Below are 23,912 nucleotides of genomic sequence, written 5' to 3'. Positions count from 1 at the left end.
AGGCGGATGTGATGCACTTGACAGACAAGGGTGTAAAGCAGGAGCTATTCCAGGACATCTTATCTGGAACAGAAATCTTGGTAAGTATTTAGGTGGCGGGTGTGAACCCTGCCCGACGCCTCTTTGTAGGCTTGGGTTGATTACATTTAGGCCGGGGCTACTTGGCGCCACACTGTGGTCAATATATGGCACTGACCTGCCTGGAAATAACCCAAATCTCTGCAGTTTCAGGTCCCCAGCTCGGCTCCTTGTTTGCAGCTCGGCTTCATGCTTTGCACTTTAATGATGATTTTACTCCGACGCTGGAAGAAGTAAGTCAAATCGGGACTGTTTCCATGTAAATTTTTACCATATAAGATGTATAGGCAAGGGGTACAAAAAGCAGAGGAGGCACAAAACCACCAGCAAAACAAGGGTGTCCACTACGAACACCTTCACTACCCTGCACTTTAGACCACCATGGACTCAAACTTTTACGGTTTCACCTACCAATAAAGTAAGGGGCACCACTAGGTAATTATTAACCCCTTTCTGCCATATGACGTACTATCCCGTCCATGTGCCCTGGGACTTAATTCCCAGGGATGGGATAGTACGTCATAGCGAACAGCGGCGCTCACGGGGTGAGCGCTGCTGATCGCAGCCGGGTGTCAGCTGATTATCACAGCTGACACCCGGCACTATTTGTCAGGGGCGGTCACGGACCGACACGTTAACCCCTAGCACACTGCGATCAAACACGATTGCAGTGTACTGGGGGTTTAGGGAAGCATCGGCAGGGAGGGGGTTCCCTCCGTGCTTCCCTGAGCCCTCCGGAAAAGTGTGATGTGCTGTGCTGCTCCGGGGGCCTCCTTCCCTGCAGGTCCCCCGGATCCAATATGGCGGTGGGGACCTTCGGGGGCCTGCAGAGAGGCGGCTTCCTCATGCCTGCAAAGCACCAGCATGATGAAGCCTCCAGCACTGCCTGTGACAGATCGCTGATCTGTGCTGTGACAGATCAGCGATCTGTCACATGACAGTTATGTCCCCCCTGGGACAGTATAGTAAAGTTTTAAAAAAAAAAAAAAAGTGTAAAAATAATTTATAAAAAATTGCTAAATAAATAAAAAAAAATATTCCCTAATAAACTCATTTTTTGGAAATAATAAAAAAAAACTATAAAAGTACACATTTAGTATCGCCGCGTTCCTAACGACCCGCCCTATAAAACTGTCCCATTAGTTAACCCCTTTAGCGAACCCCTTAAAAAATAAAAAGCAAAAAATAATGCTTTTATTATCATACCGCCAAACAAAAAGTGCAATAACGCGCGATCAAAAAGACGGATATAAATATCCATGGTACCACTGAAAACGTCATCTTGTCATGCAAAAAACGAGCTGCCACACGGCGTCATCAGCGAAAAAATAAAAGTTATAGCTCGCAGAATAAAGCGATGCAGAAATAATTATTTTTTATATAAAATTGTTTTCATTGCATAAAAGCGCAAAACGTAAAAAAACTACATAAATGAGGTATCGCTGTAATCATACTGACCCGAAGAATAAAACCGCCTTATCAATTTTACCAGACACGGAACGGTGTAAACGCAGCCCCCCAAAGAAATTCATGAAATGCTGGTTTTTGTTCATTCTGCGTCCCAAAAATCGGAATAAAAAGCGATCATGTGCCCGAAAATGGTACCAATAGAAACGTCAACTCGTCCCGCAAAATATAAGACCTCATATGACTTGGTGGGTCAAAACATGGAAAAATTATAGCTCTCAAAATGTGGTGATGCAAAAACTATTTTTACAATAAAAAGCGTCTTTTAGCGTATAACAGCTGCCAAAAATAAAAACCCGCTATAAATAGTAAATCAAACCCCCCTTTATTACCCCCTTAGTTAGGGAAAAAATAAAATTAAAAAAATGTATTTATTTCCATTTTCCCGTTAGGGTTAGGGCTGAGATTAGGGTTAGGGGTGTGTTGGAGGTTAGGGTTGGAGTTAGAATTGGGGGTTTCCACTGTTTGGGCACATCAGGTGCTCTCCAAACGCAACATGGCGTCTGATCTCAATTCCAGCCAATTCTGCGTTGAAAAAGTCAAATGGTGCTCCTTCCCTTCCAAGCTCTGCCATGCGCCCAAACAGTGTTTTACCCCCACATATGGGGTATCAGCCTACTCAGGACAAATTACAAAACACCTTTTGGGGTCCAATTTCTCCTGTTACCCTTAGGAAAATAAAAAATTGGGAGCAAAAATATCATTTTGTGGAAAAAAAATGATTTTTTTATTTTCACGCCCAGGCGTTATAAACTTCTGTGAAGCACTTGGGGGTTCAAAGTGCTCACCAAACATCTAGATAAGTTCCGTGGGGGGGTCTAGTTTCCAAAATGGGGTCACTTGTGGGGAGTTTCAACAGTTTAGGCACATCAGAGGCTCTCCAAACGTGACATGACACCCACAGACCATTCCATCAAAGTCTGCATTCCAAAACGTCACTACTTCCCTTCCGAGCCCCGACGTGTGCCCATACAATAGTTTTCTCCCACATATGGGGTATCAGCGTACTCAGGACAAATTGGACAACAATATTTGGGGTCCAATTTCTCCTGTTACCCTTGGAAAAATAAAAAAATTGGGGACTAAAAGATCATGTTTGTGGAAAAAATATGATTTTTTTTTAGTTTCATGCCCGGGCATTATAAACTTCTGTGAAGCCCTTGGGGGGTTCAAAGTGCTCACCACACATCTAGATAAGTTCCTTAAGGGGTCTAGTTTCCAAAATGTTGTCATTTGTGGGGGGTTTCCACTGTTTAGGCACATCAGGGGCTTTCCAAACGCGGAATGGCGTCCAATCCCAATTCCAGCCAAAAAAGTCAAATGGCGCTGCTTCCTTTCCGAGCTCTGCCATGTGCCCAAATAGTCGTTTACACCCACATATGGGATATCAGCGTACTCAGGACAAATTGAACAATAACTTTTAGGGTCCTGTTACCCTTGGGAAAAATAGGATTTTTAGTTGCTTACCGTAAAATCTGTTTCTCTGAGCCTTCATTGGGGGACACAGGAAACCATGAGTGTATGCTGCTGCCACTAGGAGGCTGACACTATGCAGAAAAAAAGTTAGCTCCTCCTTCGCAGTGTACACCCTACTGACAGGAAGTAGGATGTTCAGTTATTGAGAAAGCAGTAGGAGAAGTAATCTGTAGACGAGATAAAAACACAGAAAACACAAATCCACACTGTAACAATATTATACAGTAAACCGAGCTGTTCAACTTGGTAGGGTGCTGTGTCCCCCAATGAAGGATCAGAGAAACAGATTTTACGGTAAGCAACTAAAAATCCTGTTTTCTCTATCGCTTCATTGGGGGACACAGGAAACCATGGGACGTCTCAAAGCAGTTCCCAAGGGGAGGGAACAGCAAACAACTCCAATCAGGACGAGGAAGTCACCCTCGTCACCTGCAAGGTCACCTGCGAGGTCTGTTACCCCGACCGGCACTTGCCAAAGCTAGGCATGGGCTCTGAAGAAAACCTTATGGACCTGTGGAGGACATATCATCGCACTGCAGAGGTGCCAGACGAAGGCCCAAAGAGTACCGCCAGGAGGACACACACTGCCCGGGCAGAGTGCATCATACTCAAAAGAAAGCAGTCCTTTCTGAGCCGGCAACCCTACTAATGCCGACCAGATTCCGCGAGCAGATGCCGACCTGGAGGCCAGAGGACCTGTACACTTCAAGCCGGAGCTTGATAAGTACTGTTGCGGTGGCAAGGTAGCCTGATGCGAGAGCGTCACAAAGTAAAAGTTCGAGGCGGACGAAAGAAAGGGAATTCAGAATGATGGAGAGGGGACCATTGATCCACAGGAAGTGCACCACGGCTACTACAGGCTCTCTGAGACCCCAAGGGTGGTTGAGAGTCTGAAAGGACAGGCTACCAACTGGAAGGAAAAGGAACCCGTCCGTTGCAAATGCAGATATCGCCAAAGTCCTGAAGAAATCAGGACCTGAATAAGAGCTTCATGGAACAAGGGAAAATCATGCGATTCACAGGAGGCAAATGCTGAACGAAGAAAATTTCTTCCTGAGAAAAACAAGTATGGACTCAAACCTAGATCCCCAAAGTCACGCTGAGGAAAAAAGCGCTGAAGAATGATGAGATTTAGCCTGAGGAAGGAGAGCGCTTGTCCTTCCGGTGACCTCATCAATGATTTGGCCTATTGGAGTCACATGGAAAGAACGGAAAGATGGTAAGGGACTTCTTTGGGGATAATTTCACTCATGAAACCGAAAGCCAAATGGAACCTTAGATAGGAACGATAGGCGAAAACCCATGTGTCCATGCAAGAAAAATTTTTGGACAGTGAGGACGGTCAAATCTTCCGACTGGTGTCCAGAAAGAATGCTCTAATGAGCAAGCTAGGCCACGCGGCTGTAGAATTTTGCCAACTACTGTGTGAATTTGCCGTTGGCATCCCTGAGGGATGCACTTCTGGGAGAGGAAGGACCATAGTGGTGGAAAACTTGGAACCGGAGGGTTCGCAGCCGCAGAAGTAGTCCAATTTTGCGAAGCACTCGGGAGAAAAGAGCTATACCGAGGCGCCCCCTTGTTTGGAAACGGCTGAAGTCCGTTCTGTGAGAAAATGACAGGACCTGAGCGCAGGCCACTGGGAACCTGCTAAAGAGTCGAACACTGGAAACGTACTGAATGGTACCTGGGAATAACCTGGATCTCATCCTCGCGATGTAGGCTCAGGATGGCTATGAACAGACAACAGATTGCTCGACTAGGCAGGTAGAACGAAGGCTACTGGATTACTTTGAGATCAAAGGGAAGATAAACCCATCATTCAGGGATGAGGGTGAATATGGAAAAAATAGTCCAGCCGGACTTAGAAAAGAGATTAGTCGAGCAAAAAAAGTCCATGCAAAACATGGACTATGTCAACTGTAAGGAAAGTTGGCTCTAGGTAGATAAAATAGACCCCAGAGGACAACTAGGCTGACGAAAGGCAGGTCAATCCGTATGACGATGTAAACGACCAAATCCATCCTGGACCCTCTGGAGCAGGGAGAGGATTGCGGTGAGTAGACCCGCTTACCTAAGTCTAAGACAACACGCCCGAGGATAACAGGGAAAATATACAATTCTAGCTGAAGGAAGAAATGCGTTATCACCAGACTCATCCTTGGATCTCAGACTGGAGCAGCTTTCTACTCTGGTCGATGCTTGCACAGAGTCAGATTCCACTCTTGTCTGGGATACATTTTCCATTCACGGTCAGAAGTTACCTGTCTGAGCTGCTGGAGGCTTTACCCGGCATCTGTAAGAAAGAATAAGTAAGTTCCGACAGATAAGGAGCTTAGGCATTGTGGTAGCTCGAAGGCCCTTAGGACAGACTAGAACTTATAAACTACTATTGGTCAAACACTAAAGATAGACCTGCAGTAAAGATAGCCTGCGGACAGTACTGTAAACTGATCAGAAGGTGTGGCAAAAACTCCTGTGGGGCAACTCGCACATAGGGTCCAGAGCATGCCGCAGTAAAACCGCGACTATCCGTACCTGACACGAGAGTGTCTGACCCACCTGAGGGTGGAGAATCAAGTTATGTTGCTACCGAGATCCACTCTGTGGTACAGATATCCACTCCGTTTGGACATGGTAGTGCTTACGTTTAACTGTTAACAAACCACAGATGTTATTAACAATGAATTGTGCATCTGAAAGGTGTGTTTGACTCACCTGGATGCGGCCTTTAACCGCAGCTGCAGCCCGTCAGGAGCAATAAATGCCAGCACCTCACCACGAGTGGTGATTAGACAGGAGCTTAGGCAAAAGCTGCAAAAGACCCAGATCAATGCGAAAGAGGACGCTCCTAACGCACCTGAAATGGGACAGTAGAGCCGGACCGCTGTAGTAGATGGACCTCGGGTACGTTTGAGTCACCAGAAAGACGGCATGTATTGACTAAACATGTCTGGTAGAGGCCTATCCGAGTGCTCAGTAAGAGATTACTGCTGCAATAGAGCGCGAGGAACCTGAAGGCGGGAGCGTCTAACTCGCCTGAATACGGTACAGAACACCAGTACCACTGAAGCAGTCAACCCCAGACATGTCTCCACAGTAATACGGCCGATTGAACTACTGTACCTGGAAGGTGGTGCTTCTAAAGCCTGTATAGCGGATATAGCACAGTTGCCATCCGCTCTAAGTATCCTGTGAACAAATCAGCGTGGAGAGAACCCGGAGAAGGGAATAGGAGACAGCCATTTCTGTGTTGCGGTGCAGTATAGGTCTGGATACCTGATGACATTAGGTAGAATAATGGCTTCTGTGTTGCGGTCAAGGACTGGGTACCTGACGGCATTAGGCAGAATAACGGCTTCTGTGTAGCGGTCTAGGTCTGAATACCTGACGGCACTAGGCCGAATAACGGCTTCTGTGTAGCGGTCTAGGTCTGAATACCTGACGGCATTAGGCAGAATAACGGCTTCTGTGTTGCGGTCTGGGTCTGGATACCTTACGACATTAGGTAGAATAACGGCTTCACGTGTAGTAAGCCGTAGTACGAAGACTGTAGTAAAGTAGATTCTGACCAGTCAATTCTTCTGACAGTAGAAAATTAGGCCTGGGATCAGACTAACTGCACTTTCTGTTGTGTGCTATGGTTTCAACCTCTGGACCAGCGAGTTGTGGTCAGGTTCTTTATCCACTGAACCACAGTAGACAATTGCCAGGTAGCACGAACTTCTATCCAGCTGGAAGGCCGGCCCAAACACTGCAGACGTGAAGAGATAGAAGCCGCACATTATTCTGCTCAGAGCAGTATGAAGCCAGCGACCGGAGGGGGCTGCAGAAAAAAGGAAGGGCGAGTGCCTGTGAGCAGTAGATATAGGAGCAGATGCTATGCCAGGGTTCCAGCACCTTTATGTGTGAAGCAATGGTTGAGTGTTGCTCTGCTGAAATCAAGGCACATATCTGCAGTGGCTGAAAACACAACAGCCGTGGGACAAAATCAGATCTCCGATGAAAAAAACGTGCGAGTGAAACCCCCCTACCAGGCCAACGCCATGCGGCAAATACAGAAGACAGCAGCGTGGCTCTCCAAGCCTCTGTGTGCTATGCCAGACATACTGATGCACTAGAGACCGTGCGGCAGAAGATTACAATTACGCCAGGAAAATACACGATTCTAGAGTACTATTACGTCAGTGACTCTACATAAAGTTAGAAGGTTAGGGGATGGATGGATATATGCTGAGGGGAGTCTGTCTGCAGAGCAGAAATACAGGCATGAAGATGTATGTTCTGAAGCCTACCTCTTAATCCAGTTTCCCCCCTGAACAGAACCAACAGTGGCAGCAGGAGATGTTCGGTTTCCTTCATAAAAACGCCATCTTCCGGGAACAAGCACCAGAAAATGGTGACTTCAGCGAGGTGTTCGCTGAATACGCGCCACTGAAGGGGGAGAGAAGAGGGCGCTGCCCGAAAAGGCCGACTGCAGGAGGCTTCTGGGGGTGTGTCTAACCGCCGGAGTGACGGTCGGCCAGGATGAGTCTGAGTTAACCACCGGAGACAGAGGAAAAGACAGGCCCCGAGGTGAGGGAGGTTAGGTCCCCAGACGGTGGCAGGAGAGGGGGCGTGCCTGTGACCGGCAGGAGAAAAGCCCGCCGATATGAAGGGAAGGGGGCGGGGCTAAAGTGCCGGAACTAGGCCATGCTGAAGCCGGGGACTAAATTTAGAAGCCGCAGCCGCCGAGCGGGGGATGGTAGCGCGGAGGCCCCGAAAATTACACACCCGGTAACCCTGCGCCCCCAAGGAAGTATCTATAACTACCAGCCACGCAGACCTGAACTACAACCAGTGTCCGCCGGAGCAGAGGGAGCAGTGCAGAGGCTTTAGAAGCCTGTCAGAAAGGTAGCCTGGTGCCCTAATCTGCCTACGAACTAGGGGATATGATCAAAAGGGGGTCCCCACACTCCGACCCCTGAGATTAAGTAAGTAAAGAAAAATGTTCTTTCCTCTTCCTAAGTCGTCTTTTTCCTCCGGGAATCTGGGGGGGGAGAGAGAGAAAACAGAAGTACCTCTCCATCCAGGGATGTCGGACGTCCGAAAAGACTGCGTTGTTGGACGTCAGCGTCTCTATAAACACCGACAGGCTCTGGTGGGTGAGGGACGGGGGGGCCAGGATCGGATCCGGATCACCTAACACTCTTCTCTGTTAGTGGCTGTGGGTCCTGCCGACTAGACGTATGAGGATACGGGGTGGCAGTACACGCCGTACTCATAGTCTTTTTGTGGGAATACAGTTGTGACTGTTCACACTGTATCCCTCCGGGTACCTGAAAAGGAACGACGCACATTGAGGTAGATAAGGGTCTAATGAAAGACCCGTGTCCACCTCCTACTGACACTAAGCTAAACTGAACATCCTACTTCCTGTCGGTAGGGTGTACACTGCGGAGGAGGAGCTAACTTTTTTCTGCATAGTGTCAGCCTCCTAGTGGCAGCAGCATACACCCATGGTTTCCTGTGTCCCCCAATGAAGCGATAGAGAAATAAAAATTGGGGGTGAAAAGATCATATTTGTGGAAACAATATGATTTTTTAATTTTATGGCTGTACGTTATAAACTTCTGTGAAGCCCTTGTGGGTTCAAAGTTCTCATCACATATCTAGATAAGTTCCTTGGGGGGGGGGGTCTAGTTTCCAAAATGGGGTCACTTGAGGGGGGTTTCCACTGTTTAGGTACATCAGGGCCTCTCCAAACGTGACATGGTGTCCGATCTGAATTCCAGCCAATTTTGCATTTAAAAAGTCAATCTGCGCTTCTTCCCTTCTGAGCTCTGCCATGCGCCGAAACAGTGGTCCCCCCCCCCCCCCCACATATCAGATATCCGTGTACTCAGGACAAATTGCACAATAACTTTTGCAGTCCAATTTCTCCTGTTACCCTTGGTAAAATAAAAAAATTTTGGACCTGAAGTATTTTTTTTATGAAAAAAAGTTAAATGTTCAAGTTTTTTTAAACATTCAAAAAATTCCTGTGAAGCACCTGAAGGGTTAATAAACTTCTTGAATGTGGTTTTGAGCACCTTGAGGGGTGCAGTTTTTAGAATGGTGTCACTTTTGGGTATGTTCTATCATATAGACCCCTCAGAGTGACTTCAAATGTGATGTGGTCCGTAAAAATAAAATGGTGTTGCAAAAATGAGAAATCACTGCTCAACTTTTAACCCTTATAACTTCCTAACCAAAAAAATTTTGGTTCCAAAATTGTGCTGATGTAAAGTAAACATGTGGGAAATGTTACTTATTAAGTTTTTTGTGTGCCATATCTTTGTGATTTAAGGGCATAAAAATTCAAAGTTGAAAAATTCAAAGTTGGAAAATTGCAAAATTTTCGCCAAATTTCCGTTTTTTCATAAATAAACGCAAGTTATTTGAATGAAATTTTACCACTAACATGAAGTACAATATGTCACGAGAAAAGAATGTCAGAATCAGTGGGATCCATGGAAGCATTTCAGAGTTATTACCTCATAAAGGGACAGTCGTCAGAATTGTAAAAATTGGCCCGGTCATGAACGTGCAAACCACCCTTGGGGGTTAAGAGGTTAATCTAGTGCTCCAGGACACTGGATCTGGTTAAATGAACCCATTAGAGCGCTGGGAACAGAGGGAGTATAACCCTAGACCACCAGGGATATTATTCTAATCTCTCTCTACCACCCCTTTCTTGTAAGTTTAACCCTCTGCCGTAGACCTCCGGGAAAGTCTCAGTTTAGTCTAAAATTTTTCTTTCTCTTGTCTAAACTTGGTCTGAAAACTGCAGGACTTTCCACGTCTCTTGTGCTCTTTCGGCACCTGAGTAGCGGGGATTCTTTTTGCAGCCTTTTTTTTTTCTTTGGGGAGATTTGACATTATTTTCTGTTGCTGGCAGCGAACTGAACTCTCCGGAGGACATTCTCAAATCTCTGGCGAGAATCCTGGATGGCATTCTGCAGGCGGATAAACAGCTAATGGAGAAAGCAAAAGCGCGAATCTTCTCAGCCCTGATCTGCGTATTAGAAATGAAGCACATGACAGGTAAGAAAATAGCCACCACAGACTGATGGGGGATCCGTCCTAAGTGTCTGACATACCCATAGGGTATGCTGGATAGGTGTTGGTTCCACCTCTTGGATTGTCACCTATTGGGGGGTAATTGGTCTCTCATTCTTTATAGTAGTCAATGGCCTCTTTTGACATCTATGGTAATTATGGAAAGACTGTAACAGGAGTTTTTGTACTTGCCGTAAAATGTGTTTCTCGGAGCCTTCATTGAGGGACACAGGAAACCATGGGACGTCCCAAAGCAGTCCCTGGGGAGGGAACAGCAGAAACTCCTTTCAGGTCAGATAACTCACCACTGCCTCCTGCAACATCCTTCTACCTAAGCTAGAATATATCTGGGTGAATTGTCACTGGATGCGTTGCTGATAATTATATTCAGCGAATATTTTCCTTGAAAACTTTATGTAACAGGTTAACAAAGTCAAGGCATTTCGAGGTCAATGCAGGACCTCTTCATCAGGACAAAAACCTAGGGACTATAACCTAGGGACTATGAAGTCGTCAGTCTTCTCACGGTCTTCTCGACCGTGAGAAGACTAACGACTTCTGTGAAACAAGACTTCCCAGGCCAATCTGGTATTAAAAGAGAAACCAGCACCCCTTGAAAACAGGAATTCTAGAACGATAGACAGGCCTTCCTGGACCTAAAAAAGGAACAGAGCCATGATGAGAATGTCTTCGAGGTACGGGAAGAGCTCTGGACCTCTGATCTGCAGAATGGGCAAAACCGCTGCCATGACCTCCGTGAAAACCCAGGGTGCGGTCGTGAGCCTGAAAGGGAAGGCGACAAGCTGAAAAAAGGTCCTGCCCACCACAAAGCGCAGGAGTCTCTGAAGCCCTGAAGAAATAAGGACATGGATAAAGGCTTCCATGGAGAACAATAACTCCTGTGGTTCCAAGGAAGCAATTACTGAACGAAGAGACTCCATCCTGAAATGACAAAGACAGACTCCTTTTGTTCAGTAATCTTAGATCCAAGATGGGTCATGTGGAGGAAAATCTACCAGGACAGATCCACTGGATGGCTCCACAGACCTCAACAGAGTTTGCCCCATTCGAGCTCCTATATGGGTGTCAGGTACGAGGGCCCCTTGCTAGTGTAAGAGGCATGGGATGGAGACTTGTCCACCCCTGGAGTGTCGGTCGTTGAGTACGTTGTGCGCTTCCAGGACAAAATGACGGCCTTGTCGTGGCTGGTGCAGGACAATATGGCCCAGGCTGAGCAGAATCACTGGTACGACCACCATGCTTGTAAAAGGAGCTACCAAGTGGGTCAGAAAGTGTGAGTACTGGTCCCCATACCACAGGACAAGCTTCAGGCAGGCTGGGAGGGCCCATACCTCGTGCACCAGCGGCTCAAATGATGTCATGTACCTGGTAACCCTAGACCACGCCAATGAAAGGAGGAAGGCCTTCCACATGAACATGATGAAGACGCATCATGTCATGAGCGGTAGGCCTGTGCCCATCCCGTGTGCAACCTTCCCAAGGAGTGGGAGGCAGAAAACCTCCTGGATCTGCTCAGCCAGGCCAAGGCGGGCGGATCATTGAAGACGTAAAGGTTGGCCACCAGCTCTCCGTGGACCGACGGTTCCAGCTAGCGATTACTCTACGCCCCTTCCAGGAGCTGTTCAGCAGCCTTCCCGGAAGGACCGAGTTGGCTGTCCATCAGGTGGACATTGTGGAACACCTCCCCATCCGGCGGTCAGCATATCGGGTCTCCTGAGGTGCAGCAGCAGATGCGCCAGGAGATTGATGAGATGCTGAAGCTGGGAGTGATCCAGGCTTCCATCAGCACGTGGACATCGCCCGTAGTCCTTGTCCCCAAAAAGAACCGAGCAACTCGGTTCTGCATGGTCTTCTGGGGGCTCAATGCTGTCACGGTCACCGATGCATTCCCTACGCCACACATTGATGACCTGCTTGATCATTTGGCCGGGGCAAAGTACCTGACCATCATGGATCTGAGCTGGCGATACTGTCATTGATCCACGAGGCCCGGGAGCGCTCTGTCTTCTTCACCCCGTTTTGACTGTTCGAGTCCACCATGATACCATGTGGCACGAAGAATGCCCCTGCCACTTTTCAGTGGATGGTCAACACGCTGGGACTCGAAGGGTACATTGCTGCGTACCTGGATGATATCGCAATCTTCAGTCTCATGGGAGGATCACCTAGATCACCTGACGCAGGTGCTTAAGTGGATCCACAGGGCAGGTTTGACCATCAATCCGGAAAAGTGCCAGCTGGGCATGAGCGAGGTCCTCTACCTGGGTCACCGGGTATGTGGGGGGAAGGGGTTTCTGAAGACAGAACCAGGGAAGTGGATGCAATCGCATCCTGGCCCACCCTCAGGACCAAGAAACAGGTGATGTCCTTCCTGGGGACCGCTGGGTACTACAGGAGGTTTGTTCCACACTATAGTACCCTGGCTAAGCCCCTGACAGACCTCACCAAGAACAAGCTTCCACTCGCAGTAGACTGGTAAGTCGCCTGGGATACCGCTTTTCAGGCGCTCAAGACCGGTCTCTCCAGCTCCCCAGTACTACAAGCTGCTGACTTTGCGTGGCCGTTTGTAGTACAGACTGACGCCAGTGACTTTAGCCTCGGTACCGTGCTCAGCCAGGTCAACGCAGTGGGCCAGGAGCATCCCATCCTGTACCTGGGGCCTGCAGCGTCTGCAGCCATATTTGTATGGGCATCCCTTCATGGTGGAGACGGACCACTGCCCCATCAGCTGGTTACAGGTGGTCTCCAGAATGAATGGGAGGTTGTTGCTTTGGAACCTGGCGCACCAGCAGTACCACGTCTCCATTTGCCGCAAAAGGTGCAATGACCATGGCAACCCTTATGGGCTATCCCGGCAAGGAGAGACAGCGGGAGTTCACTCGGGGGAATGTGATGTGTTGTGAGTTCATTCTCGGGTTCCCCTTCTGAACTCCCTCTGGTGGTGTTGGGAGGTGGTGCGGCTGGTTTGATCGGTGGTGATCTGCCACCTGAGGATGGGGATGATGATTGGATCTCAGGATTCTCAGATTGGATTTAAGACAGCCGACGCCCTATTCAGTTGCTGGTGATTCCTTCTGGCTTGTCAGCTCTTGGTTTTCAGCTCTGTTCCAGTCATCTAAAGCTAAGTTTTTCTGCTAATGTTCACACTTGATTTTGTTGGTCTATTCAGTTTTTTCGTGTGGTCTGCCAGCCCCGGCTGGGGGCTGTGCTGAATTTCCACTCTTATTTATCAGTATTTTGCCAATTGGCTTTTTGTCCCTTACTAGTTCGGTCTCTTTTTGCTCTGTCTCAGAATATTCCAGAGTGCTGATATAGTGGGAGAAGTCTAGTGACTTCAGGGTTAATTTTGCTATCAGAAGTGTTGGACATTATTTTTGTAGGGTTTTTTGCAGGTTGCAGACAGTGACTTGCCTTTCCTTTCGTGTCTAGTTAGTTTGGGCCCCATCATTTGCTCAGCCTATTTTCCTGCCTGTGTTTGTGCCTTGATCTTGTTTCACCGTCAATACATGTGTGGGGGCTATCTATTCCTTTGGGGTCTGCTCTGGGGCAGTTAGTTTTCCCTTTTCTTGCTTTAGGCTTAAGTAGTCCTCCGGCCATGATGAGGCGTCTAGGAACATCGTAAGCACGGCTACTGCTAGTTGTGTGGTAAGATCAGGGATCTGCAATCTGCATAGTTACCAACTTCTCTGGTTTTCTGTGGCTTAGCTTGTTTTGTTTTTTTTTTTTCTCCTCGGTGACCCATTCATAACAGTGATGCCCCCTAGCGCCCTCTAAAGGGGGAGGTGTAAGTTATGGGAAAATGATATCTAATTGATATCATTTTGATATCTGATGGATTTCCCTGTCAGATGCAGTGGCCCAAAAATTCTTACCCCAAACTCAGCCCCCACCCTTGGCATTCCCCCAGACCAATGTTTTTTTAAACTAGCTGAAGCATATAGGCCTTTGAAGCTCTCTCTGGGAGGGGGGGCAAAAGGCATAGACCCTGTGTCTCCCAGGACCTAGTTCCGCAGTTATCAGGGGTGCAAATTCTTGTGCAGGATCAGCAAACTGGAGTCCTTTGTTTGACTTAAGCCACAGGCAGACATCGTGGCACCACAGATCCCAAAACACTGGCTGATAGATATTGAATCTGGAAAATGACCTATAATAACAGAATGCAATATCTCTGAGCCTAGCCAGGTACATAATCGAAATCGGCATTCCTTCCCCAAAATGCCCGTTCCCTGCAGCCACCTGTAGAACTGTGTTATTGAGTTATAAAGCATAGTACCAGGAGTTACATACAGTAGGCATATTTGGTATCCCTGCACAGATAAAATCCAGCGGACCCCAGTGGCGCCACCGTCTTAGTTAGACCCTCGGGTGGAAAGTTATGAGCATGCAGGGTTCTGGACAGAAAACCATACTCTCCGATATGGGAGGAGAGCAGCTGCACAAGACCAGGAGGGGGCAGCCTAGAGGATAATGAGCAGCTCATCATTTTGGACTCAGTCTTTCTACTGGCAAGGAGGCCTGTTAGCTGACGCGGCCAGAGAATCACATGACAAAGATTTGGACCTGTGATCCGTCAGCGCCTCCCTATGGTCACATGCTACATAACACGGTAATTGCAATCTATCTGTACCCTACCCTTATACTACACTCATGACTGTATACTTGTATATTGTCTTTTGTATATATACCTGTATCTTTCTAGTGCGCATTTCGACGATAAAATATAAAACTAATCTTGGGCTGCTCTTTTATCTCAATTCATGAATCCCCACGTCCGCAGGCTCGGTTGGTTACATTATATGCTACCCCAGGGTTGGTTTCTGACCTGATATTGGCCTGCTGTCAGACTGGGCTTATATCGAACGTGGAACTGGTAGCAGCACACTGTACTGTTAGTGAGGAGCCCTGACAGTGATGGCCGGGAGATTTATGTATAAATATTCCCTGCCTGGACTGGTGATGTATATCCCCTCTCACTGGAAGCACCTCAATTAATCATACTTATAAGGGAAGCCTTTCTGGGGCAAGTGGTGGCGCCAGAGAGCAGATACCTCCCCAGAGGTGATTGAAGTCGACACACCCCTTCCCCTGTGCGATCCGTCACACCAGGATGGGTCATGTGGAGGAAAAGCTACCAGGACAGGTCTTGGGGAATCTACCCTGTGTTACAGGAGCACCAACAGGAGTGGGAACACCTGAAGGAGGAGGATTTAAAGGAAATGTTTTTCCTAACTCTGCGAGCCTGTGGCATCTCTTGGTGGGAGAACTCCTCCATCGAAGGGGAACGGTGAAAGGCCTGAAAGTACCGAAACTGGTGTGTCAAAGGAGACAAGCGAGGTTTGGCCTGAGGAAGGAGAGAGCTCATCCTCTTATGGCCTCCTTAATAATTTGGTCCAGCTTGGAGCCAAACAGACGGAAACCCTGGAAAGGCAAGTTGGTAAGAGACTTCTTTGAGGATAAAGTCCACCTTCCACGTCTTAAGCCAAATGGTCCTTCGGTATCTTACACATGTTGTGGCAGTGCTCTAGACTGGACTCATACTGGACAGCGATTATTAACACTATAGAGGGAGTGTATGACTGTAGAATTGAAAGGCATCCTGTGGTTTGTATTTTGGGTTATGTGGAGGAGATTCAGATTCAAAATCAGTTCAAATTGGCGATAGCTAGGTTGTTATATATTGCACGCAAATTACTAGCCAGGCATTGGATAAATGAAGAACCGCCGACGATACAACAATTTATTAGACAATCAGACTTTATTGTAAATATGGAAAAAGGTATTTATGCCAAAAGGAAAATTCATTGTGGACACCGTGGGTGGAGAGACGATGATCCCGAAAGGAGGATGTACTTCTGAGTATCTGTTGCTGTTTTTTCTATAGGGGGGGGGGCATGCGCTGTAATTGAAAATATGTGACCTTGTTGGACATTTTAATGTCTGGACTTTGTTCTCTGTCTGAATTTCGTTAATAAAAATGTATCTGATTCAAGTGGTCCTTCGGTTGCCCACTTTATTGCTGAACGCCCGAGCAGCACATGCAGCAGCGTCCAGGGAGGCGGATACCATGTACTTCCCTGCATGAGCTATTTGGTTTGCAAGGTCAGCCAATTCCTCCGGTCAGACTCCAGAAAGACTGCCTTGACGGAGCTGATTAGCCCATGAGGTTATAGACGTTGCCACCCAGGTGGAAGCAAAGGCAGGGCACAATGTAGAAGCTGCTGCTTCAAAGGCTGACCTTGCAAAGGACTTTATAAGCCTGTCATTGGTGTCCTTGAGGGATGCCCCATCTGGAAGAGGAAGGACCGTATTAGCGTCCATGGTCGGAGAAGCGGTCCAGTTCGCAGTGAGCTCATGGAAAGCAGGATATAGGATGTCGAAGTGCTTCCCTCACAGAAAAACGCTGAAAACCATGGTAGAGATGGGTTTAGTGTAAGACCCGTGTCCACCCCCTACTGACACTAAGCTAACACTGATTATTCTAGTGCCAGTAGGTGGGGTGTATACTGCGGAGGAGAAGCTAAGTTTTTTGTGCATAGTGTCAGCCTCCTAGTGGCAGCAGCATACACCATGGTTCCTGTGTCCCTCAATGAAGCCATAGAGAAAAGGAGATTTTTGTGTACTCACCGTAAAATCTTTCTCTTAGCCTCTAATTGGGGGGCACATAACCATGGGTGTTATGCTGCTGTCCACTAGGAGGCGACACTATGCATAATCTGAAAAAGATTAACTATGGCTCCTCCTCTGCAGTATACATCCGTGGACGGCGTCAGCCTTCTCCAGTTTTGTGCAAAAGCATTAGGAGGAACGTAACAGAAAACGATATAACCATGCCTGTAAGAAGGTAACTATGTACGAGCTCAAAGAACAATATGAGAACTCAACCGTAAACAACGGCCCGTAAGGGCAACAGGGTGGGAGCTGTCCCCCAATTAGAGGCTAAGAGAGATTTTACGGTGAGTACACAAAAATCTCCTTTACTCTGTCGCCTCATTGGGGGACACAGAACCATGGGACATCCCAAAGCAGTCCCTGGGTGGGAAGCAATGGACGAATATTGTACTAGCAGGTCCCTAAACTTGGGGCACTGCCGCCTGCAGATCCCATCTACCCAGGCTCGCATCCGCTGAGGACTGGGTATGAACACTGTAGTGTTTCGTAAACGTGTGTAGGCTAGTCCAAGTGGCCGCCTTACACACTTGTTGTGCCGAAGCCTGGTGCCGAATGGCCCAGGAGGCCCCTACTGCCCGCGTAGAGTGTGCCGTGATACCGGCCGGAAGAGGAGAATTGTTAAGGCGGTAAGCCTCTTGTATGGTGGACTTGATCCACCTGGCAAGGGTGGCTTGGAAGCCGGCAGACCCTTTCGAACGCCTTCCGGAAGAAGGAAAAGGGAATCCGACTTCCGGAAGGGTGCAGTCCTAGACACGTATATACGCAATGCCCTCACGAGGTCAAGCGTATGCAGCGCCTTCTCCACTCTATGAACCGGAACCGGGCAAAGGGATGGCAATGAAATTTCCTCATTGAGGTGGAAGTTGGACACAACCTTCGGAAGGAAGGATGGGACTGTACGGAGAACCACCTTATCCTGGTGAAAGGCTAGGAAGGGCCATCTGCAGGAGAGTGCTGACAATTCAGACACCCTGCGAAGCGAGGTGATTACCACCAGAAAAACCACTTTCTGTGATAGAATGCGGAGTGGGACTTCCTTAAGGGGTTCGAAAGGTGGTGCCTGCAATGCTGTCAGGACCAAGTTGAGGTCCCACATTTCCAGTGGACGTCTGTAGGGGGGGACCAATCGGGAGGCCCCCTGGAGAAAGGTCCTTACTTGCGGCTTGTTAGCGATGCGGCTCTGAAAGAGCACTGAGAGCGCTGACACCTGGCTCTTAAGCGAGCCTAGGGATAGCCTGGCGTCCAGGCCCGATTGAAGAAACCCAAGTACCTTTGGGAGGGAATAAGGGAGTGGGACCTGACCGTGAGATTCGCACCAGGTAAAAAAAGCTCTCCAGGTACGGTCATAAATCTTGGCGGAGGCTGGCTTCCTTGCCCTGATCATGGTCGTAATGACATCCGGTGAGAGCCCTGCCTGGGTTAGAACCCAGGTTTCAAGGGCCACGCCATCAAATTGAGAGCCCCTGAGTTCTGATGGTAGAACGGACCTTGTGACAGAAGGCCGTGACGGTCGGGGAGACGCCAGGGGGCGTCTGCTGTAAGTTGTACGATGTCGGCGTACCATGTACGTCTGGGCCAGTCCGGCGTGATCAGGATGGTTGGAACTCCCTCTTGTTTGATCTTCCTCACGACTCTGGAGATCAGGGGGAGGGGTGGAAAAATGTACAGAAGCTGGAACTGGGTCCAGTCCTGAACCAGGGCATCCGCTCCGAGCGACCGCGGGTCGCATGTCCTGGCCATGACATTGGAGACCTTGGCATTGAGATGGGATGCCATTAGGTCCACGTCCGGGGTCCCCCAGCGATGGCAGATCTGGTGAAAAATTTCGGATGGAGAGAACACTCCCCCGAGTCCATTCCTTGTCTGCTGAGGAAGTCGGCTTCCCAGTTGTCCACACCCGGAATGTGGACCGCCGAGAGTGCCGACCTCGTGTCTTCCGCCCAGTGGAGGATATGTGCCACGTCTCTCATCGCTTGGGTACTGCGGGTCCCGCCTTGGTGATTCACATATGCCACCGCCGTGGCATTGTCCGACTGTATCCTGATATGAGAGGCTGCCAGCAAGTAATGAAAGGCTCTCAGTGCCAGGAAGATGGCCCGAATTTCCAGGATATTGATGGGCAAGGTCGCTTCCACTGGTGACCACTTGCCTTGTGCCCTGTGATGTAGGTGCACCGCACCTCAACTTGTCAGGCTTGCATCGGTGGTCAGGACCTTCCATTGACCTGAGAAAGGATTTTCCCCTTGCAAGCGAAGTTGGCTTGAGCCACCAGTGTAGGGACCTCCTGGTTGACGATGTAAGACGGAACTCCCTGTCGAGGGAGAAGGGATTCCTGTCCCAAGACTTGAAGATGGCTAGTTGAAGAGGCCTGAGGTGAAACTGGGCAAATGGTACCGCCTCCATCGCTGCTGCCATCCTGCCGAGGACTCTCATGGCAAACCGGAAAGATCGGGGAGGATTGCAGAGGAGTGTGCGAACTCCCAGACGGAAAGCCAGTGCCTTGTCCCTGGGAAGGAGCACCAGACCCCTGGAGGTGTCGAATAGCATCCCTAGGAAGGTCAGGGACTGACTCGGGGTAGTCGATGACTTTTGTAAGTTGACTAACCAGCCTAGTCGACTCAGAGTGTCGATTGTGATTGAGACGCTGACTTCACAGTCCTTGAAGGTGGAAGCCTTGATGAGAAGGTCGTCCAGGTATGGAACGACTACAATGCCTCTGGAGTGTAGAACGTCCATGGTGGCTGCCATGATTTTGGTAAACATCCTGGGAGACATGGCGAGTCTGAACGGGAGAGCCACGAACTGGTAGTGGTCCTTGTTGATCGCGAACCTGAGAAACCTTTGATGGGCGGGAGCAATTGGTATATGCAGGTATGCGTCTTGTATGTCTATGGAGGCGACATATTCTCCCTGCTCCATGGACGCAATGATGGACCAAAGGGACTTCATGCGAAAATGACGGAGCCGTACATATTTGTTGAGCTGTTTTAGGTCTAGTATGGGCCGGACGCTGCCTCCTTTCTTGGGAACTACGAATAGATTGGAGTAGAACCCTCGGAAGCGTTCGGTCGTGGGAACCGGTACTACGACTCCTGCTTGAAGGAGAGAGGAGACCGCCTGGTGAAAGGCACGAGCCTTGTCTGGCGGTTTTGGTGGAACAGAGAGGAAGAACCGGTTCGGTGGACTGGAAGTGAACTCTATCTTGTATCCGGAAGACACTATTTCCCTGACCCACCTGTCTTCTGTAATAGGCAGCCAGACTTGCCGTTTAAACGTGCGTTTAGGTTTGAGTTGAGGGAGAGAGGTACTCTTACCCCCAGTGGCGTTGGATATCATTGTGTCCAACTTTTCACCGAAAAGCCGTCCACTGCAGTACGGGAGATGCGTGAGGGATTTCTTTGAGGCTGCATCCGCTTTCCATTCCCGCAGCCAGAGGATACTCCGAATTGTGATGGCGTTTGCTGCTATCCACGCTACACCTCTTGCAGAGTCAAGGGCTGCATGAAGCATGTAATCTGCTACTACTGCTATTTGATCCGCATGGTCCGACAGCTGAGGATTTGAAGTTTGAAGGCCATCTTGCAATGTTTTGGCCCAAGCCAGAATGGCCGTGGCCGCCCAAACTGAAGCGAACGCGGGGGCCAGGGAGGCCCCTGCCGCTTCGAACACTGAGCGAGCCATGCGTTCTGCCTGTCGGTCTGCTGCGTCCCTGAGGGTTGAGCTATCTGGCAGTGAGGAGGGTCTGTGCTGCTAGTCTAGAGACTGGGGGGTCCACTTCGGGTGGATCTGTCCACTGTTTGGTGGCCTTTTGTGGGAAGGGGTACCTAGCTTCTAAATATTTACGATTGGTGAATTTTTTATCAGGCTGTGCAAACTGCTTGGTAAGGATCGTTTGAAATTCCGGGTGGTTAGTGAAAACCTTAGGTGGTTTCAGAACACCTTCAAAGCAAATCTTGTGTTCTGGGACTTCCGGGGTTGGATCGGAAATGTCCAGCACCCGATGGATGGAAGAGATTATGTCCTCAACTAGCGCTGTGTTGCTAGGGGGACAAGGGAACAGAGACCTCTTTGTCTCATAGTCTGAGTCGGAGTCACAGATGCCTTCCGAATCCTGCGTATCGCTCAGGTGTTCCCTGGTGGGTGAGCTGGGGCGGAGGTCTTCTTGCGGAGATCTGCGTTGTCTGTCTCTGGTAGGGGACGGTCTAGGCGACCTGGGACCATGGTGTCTCTCCCTAGAGGGGGATGACCGTGTGCTATGGGATAGAATCATAGAATCGTAGAGTTGGAAGGGACCTCCTGGGCCATCTGGTCCAACCCCCTGCTCAAAGCAGGATTCGCTAAATCATCCCAGTCAGATGTCTGTCCAGCCTCTGTTTGAAGACTTCCATTGAAGGAGAACTCACCACTTCTCGTGGCAGCCTGTTCCACTCATTGATCACTCTAACTGTCAAAAAGTTTTTTCTAATATCTAATCTGTGTCTCCTCCCATTCAGTTTCATCCCATTGCTTCTAGTCTTTCCTTGTGCAAATGAGAATAAAGTTGATCCTTCTACAATGTGACAGCCCTTTAGATATTTGTAGACAGCTATTAAGTCTCCTCTCAGTCTTCTCTTTTGCAAACTAAACATTCCCAAATCCTGCAACCTTTCCTCATAAGACAGGGTTTGCAGACCGGTCACCATTCTGGTCGCTCTTTTCTGAACTTGCTCCAGTTTGTTGATGTCTTTTTTAAAATGTGGTGCCCAAAACTGGACACAATATTTCAGATGAGGTCTGACCAAAGAGGAGTAGAGGGAAATAATGACTTCACGTGATCTAGACTGTATGCTTCTGTTAATACATCCTAGAATTGCATTTGCCTTTTTTGCTGCTGCATCACACTGTTGACTCATATTCAGTCTGTGATCTATTAGTATACCCAAGTCTTTTTCACATGTGCTGTCACTTAGCCCTATTCCTCCCATTCTATATATGGTTTTTTCATTTTTATTGCCCAGATGTAGTACTTTGCATTTCTCCCTGTTAAAAACCATTCTGTTAGTTGCTGCCCACTTCTCCAGTTTATTTAAATCTTTTTGAATCCTCTCTCTCTCTTCTCTAGTATTAGCTATCCCTCCTAGCTTTGTGTCATCAGCAAATTTAATCAGTTTACCCTCAATTCCTTCATCTAAATCGTTGATAAAGATGTTGAACAATACAGGGCCCAGGACAGAGCCCTGTGGTACCCCACTTGAGACATTCTTCCAACTGGATGTGCAGCCATTTACGACCACTCTTTGGGTCCGATCACTAAGCCAGTTATGAATCCACCTAACAGTTGCCTTGTCCATTCCATACTTAGTCATTTTTTCAATAAGGATTGTATGAGAGACTTTGTCAAATGCTTTGCTGAAGTCAAGATATACTATATCTACAGCATTTCCTTGATCCACCCAATCAGTGATACCGTCATAGAAGGAAATTAAGTTAGTCTGACATGACTTATTAGTTACAAACCCATGCTGACTCTGTTTAATCACTTCATTCTTATCCAGGTATTGACATACATGTTGTTTAATAATTTGTTCAAAGATCTTTCCTGGTATAGAAGTCAGACTCACCGGCCTATAGTTGCCTGGGTCCACCTTCTTCCCCTTTTTGAAGATAGGAACAACATTTGCTCTTCTCCAGTCTTCTGGCACTTCTCCTGTTCTCCAAGAATTTTCAAAGATTATGGAGAGGGGTTCAAAAATTTCTTCTGCTATCTCCTTCAGTACTCTGGGGTGTAATTCATCTGGACCTGGAGACTTGAATTCATTTAGGTTAGCTAAGTGTTTCCTCACTATCTTTCTGTTTATAGATATCCTGGATTCTTCTATTCCCTTAATAGGACAGTGAAGAACAGTTGATGTTACATTTCCTTTCTGAGAGAAAACAGATGCAAAATAGGAATTTAAAAGTTCAGCCTTCTCAACATCCTGTCTTACCATTTCATCATTTTCATCCTGTAAAAATCCTATAGCATCTTTGACTTTTCTTTTACTTTTGACATATCCCCAAAATCCTTTATTATTGCTTTTGACATCTCTTGCAAGCCTCAATTCATTTTCTTCAGCTTTAGCTAATCTGATTTGTGCCCTGCAGGTTCTGCAGACAGCATTATATTCTTCTTTAGATATGCCTCCCTCTTTCCATTTTATAAACATTTTTTTCTTCCTTTTTAGCATGTGCTTAAGTTCTGTGTTCATCCATCCTGGTTTCCTTAAATGCTTCCTATTCTTCCCTCTTTTCGGAATTGTTAACAACTGTGCTTTGAGAATTTCATTTTTCAAGATTTCCCATCCTTCCTGGACATTTTTGTCTTTAAGGATATCCAGCCATTGGATCCCTCCAATTCTCTTTCTGAATCCCTTAAAATCTGCCTTTCTGAAATCTAACCTTGACGTCTGAGTCTTCACAGGTCTTCCGCCTCTAGTTATCCAAAATTCTAAAATAGCATGATGCAGAGGAACGCGAGTCTTCACAGGTCTTCCGCCTCTAGTTATCCAAAATTCTAAAATAGCATGATGCAGAGGAACGCGACATGTGGGTCCGCTTACGTGTGGGAGAGCCAGAAACGGCCTGTCCCTGGGTGGAGCTGTCCCTTTGCTGGGTAACACTCATAGGCGAGACATGACCCTGTAGAGCCTGGAGTAATGTGGAGGTCAGGTTATCTATGGACTGTGTCATAGACTGCAACATCTGGGTAGCCCATGCTGGCGTGGTAGCGGCCGTTGAAGCAATGATAGGGGCTTCCTGGGGCTCTGACCCAGTATTTTGGATACAATCCTTGCAGTGCGGGTACGTGCTGCCACTGGGGAGAGTGGCTTTGCAGGCTGTGCAGAAAGCATAAAAACAGTCCTGCCTGGTTCTTTTCCTTGAGCCCGGCATAGTGCACAGAGGCTGGCTAGCAGAGGACTGTACAGGGGTAACTACACAGGGGAGCTATAGGAAAAACTTGTAGGTAATATGGATTCACAGTCGAGTAAAGAGAACCCGGCTGTGATCTTACCCCACCAGTGTGCCCCTAGGTCCAGCGCTGACAATTCACAGTCCTGTGCCCCCCGGAGACTGCTGGCGTTGCTGCCACTGTATGGGACAGCGTC

General features: G+C 48.1%; 1 protein-coding gene across 5 annotated transcripts in view; it reads left to right on the top strand.

Annotated features, from left to right (window-relative positions):
* Window positions 1-23,912, top strand: part of NUP188 (nucleoporin 188) — a 115,114-nt gene that overhangs the window by 78,427 nt on the left and 12,775 nt on the right. For all 5 annotated transcript variants that reach the window (XM_073541002.1, XM_073541001.1, XM_073541004.1 and 2 more), the window contains 3 exons: window positions 3-80; window positions 226-311; window positions 9,938-10,083. In XM_073541002.1, coding sequence (XP_073397103.1) covers window positions 3-80; window positions 226-311; window positions 9,938-10,083 — 310 coding nt within the window. The remainder of the gene's footprint in view (window positions 1-2; window positions 81-225; window positions 312-9,937; window positions 10,084-23,912) is intronic.

Source organism: Dendrobates tinctorius, unplaced genomic scaffold (genome assembly GCF_039654945.1).
Source record: "Dendrobates tinctorius isolate UK_male_01 unplaced genomic scaffold, ASM3965494v1 ptg000120l, whole genome shotgun sequence".
Lineage (NCBI taxonomy): Eukaryota > Metazoa > Chordata > Amphibia > Anura > Dendrobatidae > Dendrobates > Dendrobates tinctorius.
This window is presented reverse-complemented; position numbering and strand designations above follow the sequence as displayed.